Source organism: Anas acuta, chromosome Z (assembly GCF_963932015.1).
Source record: "Anas acuta chromosome Z, bAnaAcu1.1, whole genome shotgun sequence".
NCBI lineage: Eukaryota > Metazoa > Chordata > Aves > Anseriformes > Anatidae > Anas > Anas acuta.
In genome coordinates, this window is record NC_089017.1 from 44583865 (window position 1) to 44589889 (window position 6025).

At 38.3% G+C, this 6025-nt stretch overlaps 1 protein-coding gene across 1 annotated transcript; it reads left to right on the forward strand.

Annotated features, from left to right (window-relative positions):
• The first annotated feature begins 3759 nt into the window (after positions 1 to 3759).
• Positions 3760 to 5428, forward strand: LOC137848470 (uncharacterized). Its single transcript, XM_068667596.1, has one exon. It carries the CDS (start codon positions 3979 to 3981, stop codon positions 5266 to 5268), a length of 1290 nt encoding a protein of 429 aa, XP_068523697.1. The 5' UTR covers positions 3760 to 3978; the 3' UTR covers positions 5269 to 5428.
• The last annotated feature ends 597 nt before the right edge of the window (positions 5429 to 6025 follow it).

Below are 6025 nucleotides of genomic sequence, written 5' to 3' on the forward strand. Positions count from 1 at the left end.
TTCTCGCTATACAGTGAGTGATTGTTTTCTGTTCAACCAGGGACCAATTTGGCTTCCACAAGTCAAACGCAAAACTCCCACTGACCTCTGTAGGAAGAAGGATTAAGACTTTTACATAGTTCCTGTATAAGAAATCTTCTGTCTCAACAGGCTGTCACCTTCTCATTTAGCTATAGACATGCGTGGGCAGCTATATCAGTATCACTCACATGTTTCTTGACAAAAGGAGTGCAGAAAGCTTACCTGAATATTGTAAGGTGAAAACTGCAAAAATCAAAGACACTCAGACCTTTAGACATTGTTTACAGAAAGACCCCTATTAGCATTTTAAGGAGATTTAAAAATAAAAATTATTTAAAAATATCACATATATATATTTATATATATATATATATATAAAATTAATGGATGCTTTAAAGTACAACCCGTCTCAATATCAATCTCATGGAAATCAATGGTGAAAGAACCCTGACACTTGATTAAATGTGAGAAATATCTTTTCCTTTGTGAAGTAAAAGTTATTGATAAGAAATTTAATTATCATTGCCTTAAATTATTAAAATGTTATGTAAATTCTCAAAATTGAAATATTCTGCATATATTTCCTCACATTCATTGTAACTCTGTCTTTTTATATTTGCATATTGTTATTCCATAAATAACTCTCCTTGGCGATTTCTCTGAGCCACAAGGTCTTTGACACTGGAAAATAAAGTTGGAAACTGAAGACTGGTAATAAAAAGGACTGAAAAGGACTACAGAGATTCAGACTTTCATGTATTCCTGCTCAATATCTACGTATTTGTGGAATAACAGTGTATACTGTTAAAAATGTATGTAAGGAATACAAAAAGTACATAAACTTATCATCTCTATAGTCTATTAGAAAACGTAAACACATTTAGTTGTAAAGATGAATCTTGTTCTTAGAAACAAGAAAGGAGTATTTACACAACACTGTCTTGCAGCACAATGATTACTTGTTCCAGTATTTTTCTTGGAACTGACTGAAGATTCAAATCTCTGTTCATTCGTTATCAGCTTTCTAGTACTTCAGAAATTCATTGCAACATTTGATAGAAAGAAAAGAGAGAGAAAGAGACAGAGAAGCAGACATAAACCAAGAAGAAGAGAAAAGGGAAGGGGAGAAAGGGGGAAGGGGACTGGCGGAAAGGAGTCATTGCATTCCACTTAGGATAAGTGCATTATCTCCCAGGTTGAAATAACCTCACTTGTTTCAATTTACTTGATGGAAAATGAGTTTTTAGATTAATTCATAATATATTGATTGGATTCTTAGGACATTCAATGCCAAATGTCAGAATTTCATGAAGAACTGAATTTCCTGTATTCATTAGTGCAGGACTAGTGCAGCAGCACACCACAAATTACATTAATTCCAATGCGCATTTCCTTTGATTTTTCCTGTTAACGTATTCCTTATAGTCACTTCTCCCAAAAGCATGTTCTTTTTTGGAAGAATTGAATTCTTTCTAGGAAACATTTGTAGGGTTCTGAGTACCTGAATGAACCAGCACTACTTCTGGTGGGCCACAAATGTCACCTTCTTCTATTTGCCCTCTTCAGCTGCCTTTCAAATGTAAACAGCCAAGGTTATCTAGAAGGAATCTTTGGAAATCCTTGTGTTTAGCCTCACAGAAGGCACTTTTTGACAGTAACATTTCAAGACTAGGCTGCCCAGTCTAATCTCCAAGCTCACAGAGAAGCCACCACTTAAGTTTATCTTTTTCCTCAAACTGAATTCAATAGTTCTAGTTCAGAATATTGTGAGAGTAAGGCAAGAAAAAGTGAAACTATTTTTATTTTTCCAGACATTAAGAACAGATCAAGCAATGTTTAACAATAACGTCTTTCACAGAAGAAAAAAAAAAATCTGGTTTATGATATTAACCTCCAAATGTGTGTGAAGGCCACACATTGAGCTATGAAGTCAATGATTAATCGAGTGGAATTCTTTATATGTTTCTGAGCAGGAAAGGAAGAAGAAAACCAGTTTTGATTCTGTTTTCAGTTTTGCTTTCATCTGTCTTCAGCGAGCTAAGCTACATAATCAACATACATTCTGAAATGTGCCAATTAACATTATGACAAAAAAATATTTCTGGTCACTTTGATAAAGCCACAAAGTCCTTTACCATTCTAGAGTCATATTATAACATAATTCTATGCTGTTGTGATTATATATTTACTTAGAAGTGGACTACACAGAAATCAATGGATGGGAAGCAGCCAATTAAAACAATTTTCCAGCAGCCTTTCCAAGTTAAATCAAAGGAAGTGTTTGGGCGACATGAGCTCTTTACTTTAGTAACCAATGCTTAACTACTTTAGACTAACTATTTTAGACTAAGATTCCTGTTTCTTGGTAAGTTTCTGTAGATTTTGGATAGGTGATTCTGAAAGGTCATGAGGATGGCCATTAACTTGTATGTGGCTGTTTAAGAGATGTGGGCATGAAATGACTATAACTTCTATCCTCTTTTCACTATCATGAAAGGAAACATTTTTTTTAGGAACATATTTATCTGTGTAGGTTAACATTTTCAATAAGTGCTGGTCTTCTTATCAAATGTTCTGTCAGTGACATCTGTGTTTGACTTCCAAATAAAAGCAAAGGAAAACTAGCATATTTGGTGCTTTTCTGACACCAACATTGTCAAAGTCCTCAAGCTAATTTTTCCTGTACTTTAATTTTACTAGGTGGTGAGAAACAGGAGAGGTTTCCTGTCCCAGTGATGGGAATGGCAAAACTTCAGATGATTACAATGCAGCCATAATTTTACCAAAGACTTTTACACTTTAAATCAGAGGGATGAGGAATAGATGTATATACATTTGTAACATGTCATGGGAAAAAAAAAAAAAAAAAGGAAACGGAAAAGGAAAAAAGGGAAAAGGGAAAAGGCAGGGCAGGGAGGGAAGGGCAGGGAAGGGCAGGGAAGGGCAGGGAAGGGCAGGGAAGGGCAGGGAAGGGCAGGGAAGGGCAGGGAAGGGCAGGGAAGGGCAGGGAAGGGCAGGGAAGGGCAGGGAAGGGCAGGGAAGGGCAGGGAAGGGCAGGGAAGGGAAGGGAAGGGAAGGGAAGGGAAGGGAAGGGAAGGGAAGGGAAGGGAAGGGAAGGGAAGGGAAGGGAAGGGAAGGGAAGGGAAGGGAAGGGAAGGGAAGGGAAGGGAAGGGAAGGGAAGGGACACTTGAGCCCTAACCTATGCTGATTGCACATATAAGGTGTAACAAAATATTATTTCCAAGCATTTTTTTGGTTTACCTTTTAAAAGCAATTCATGAAAAGTGAGCAACCATAAATATTCTAAAGAAGGTCTGGAGATCTCAGAGTGGTTATCCCTCTTTTGTAGCTTTGGAAAAGAAGTAAACTTCCTGATTAAAATGAGATCACATTTGTGACACTGCAAGTTTAAGACTGCTGTAGATGAACATTATAGCCATTTTATTGAACTAAAAATAAGTTCCACAAACAGTAACTATATATAGCTGGAGAATCCCTATCTCATGCAGCTGCAAGTCAAACCGTATCAGTGGGAGCTGAACCACCATTTGTCTGCAGTTATCTTTATGTTTATACACATATATATGTTTGAAAATACATGTGTGTATATTTATATATACATGTATATATGTGTACACATGTGTATGCGTTCATGTACACATACCTAACTGTGGTGTAAATGTCTCTGAGGCTACAGAGGCACAGAATTACTATTTGAATTCATGGTCAAAGGATATGAAGCCTCTGCCCCTGCAGATATTTGAAAACAAACCGACTCAGCCTCCCATTGGTCTAACTCCTTCCATCTTCAACACAGGTCCTTACATAATTAAAAATGTGGGACAACAACAAATTGTCTTTAACCCTAGTTGGTCCCTAAAAAAGGGCCACAGGATGCCACTAGGTTATTAGGGACAGGATTAGGTATATTAAATAGCATTGATGCTGAGGTCTTAATGAGTAGAGTAACTGCTACTACAGATGACCTAAGGAAATTGGAACAACCAATAAAATCATCTTTATTGGCTTTAGGAGCAAATCAATGGCTTCTATCAGATATTTTGCCCCATTGGGAACAAATTGAGGAAAATGATCATCAATTAATTGTAAATGCCCTTGGAAAAGCCCAAGGCAATACCTCCCTTGCCTTGAGCTGTATCCAAGCGCAGTTATGGATACAATCTGTAGCAGCAGCTATTATTAGAGAGGGAGAAGGAGGAACTTTGCCCACTGAAATTCGAAAATTGATTTGGGATAATGCTTCAGAATTTGAAAAAGAATTTCAAGCTTGGTGGCAATTAGTCAACTTTACCCATTATGCAGAAAATGATAAAATTGTTGCCTTTATACTTACTATAAGTAATGCCACCGTATACAATGTATATCCAATCATTGCATTAGGACTCAACCATAATGGAACTATACTTTATCCTAAAGAGCATAAAGTATGGGCCCATCAAAAGGGAGGAAAGTGGCAAACAATTGATGTAAATGCATACATTGTGCGTGAACAAAAAGGTTTCATCTGTGAAAGTAACACGCTGGAATCTCAAGACATTTGTCTTGACACTGAGCAAAATATTTGCCACTTCGAGATACATCCTAATGAAGCCCTTGAAACTGTACTTATATATATTGGGAAAGGTTGTGTTTGTATGAGAACTCATTGTGATTCTATAGTCGTAGATGATACAGTGGTAGATACCAGTAATCACTCTAATGTTTGTGTTTGCAATTTTACCAAAATTCTAGGATGTGATTTTAAATACTCAGCTCCTGTCACTTCTTATCAACTTATTGCATCTAATTATATTCTGCTTCATGAACTGCTGCCTACTCCTATTGGAATGAACCTCACCTTGGTGAAGAAATTGCTGGTACATGAGGACCTGAAGCAGCTGATGACACAAGTCCGAGAAAATGGACAAAAGACTCTGATTACTGTCCACCATGATGCACAAGAAATACATCGAGTGATGGAAAGAGTGAAGAAAGATGAGAGACACCGTTGGTGGGACAATTTGTTTGGATGGTCGCCAGCTGCCAAGGGAATCTTCAACAAGATGCTTCACCCTGTTATTGTTCTGCTAATACTCACTGTATTGTGTTTTATACTGACAATTAGTTTGTATGTTAAACTCTGGTTTATGATGAAACGTTTAGCATCCCTACACAATGTACATACACTCGATGAACCTCATTCTGAGAATGTATGTGATATCCCCGACATATTTCAACTGTCGTGAAGCTTGAGTGACTATAGTCACGGGGTGGATTATGTGGTGTAAATGCCTGAAGTAACTAGGAAAATAAAACTAACATTCACGTTTTTAAGGAAAAGGTACAGCTTTGAAGAGGCTTTCAGTGTAGGGCATAACTGCATTATCTGAGCGTTCCCTAGGCTCCCAACCCTAGATGCTATCGCGCTGGGGCAACTTGGTGTGCTAGCTCTAAGGAACACCACGGAGCGTGGAGTGGAGTGGAGACACCACGGCTAGGCTCTGTGATCAGGTGGGACCTCGATTGTTCTTGTGCACAAAGCAGCACTTTTTGCCACCCTAAGCCAAAGACCTGTCACGTTTTGACAAATGCTGTACCCTAGTGTTCTTTTTGCTCATTATAATATCATTATAATACCAAAACACACCTCCATCCCAAAAGCTACCCGCCTCCAAGGTGCGACCACCCCTCACTGAGCATGCGCTCTGAATTTCTCGGAGCCTATTACTTTAAACGGAGACGGGAAAACTTTACACCAATCATAACTAAGATATGCTTGACTAGAGCCACTCAAGCTCCACCTAAAAGATAGAAAATAATATAAATTGCCCCAAGAGAGAGGGGATGTTAGGGAAGATACCATCGTCAGGGGAGATACCATCCCGAGGACATACAACATCCTTAGGACCTCCTGACTCCTGGGATCAGTCGACGGGCTGAGCCTCTCTTCCCCCCCCATTGGGACGCCTTTGGGTGAGATCTGAATATTTGCTTATAAATCTC

Bases quoted from the DNA above. Each gene is read 5' to 3' on its own strand.
- LOC137848470 (XM_068667596.1), top strand. From the start codon at position 3,979: ATGAGTAGAGTAACTGCTACTACAGATGACCTAAGGAAATTGGAACAA.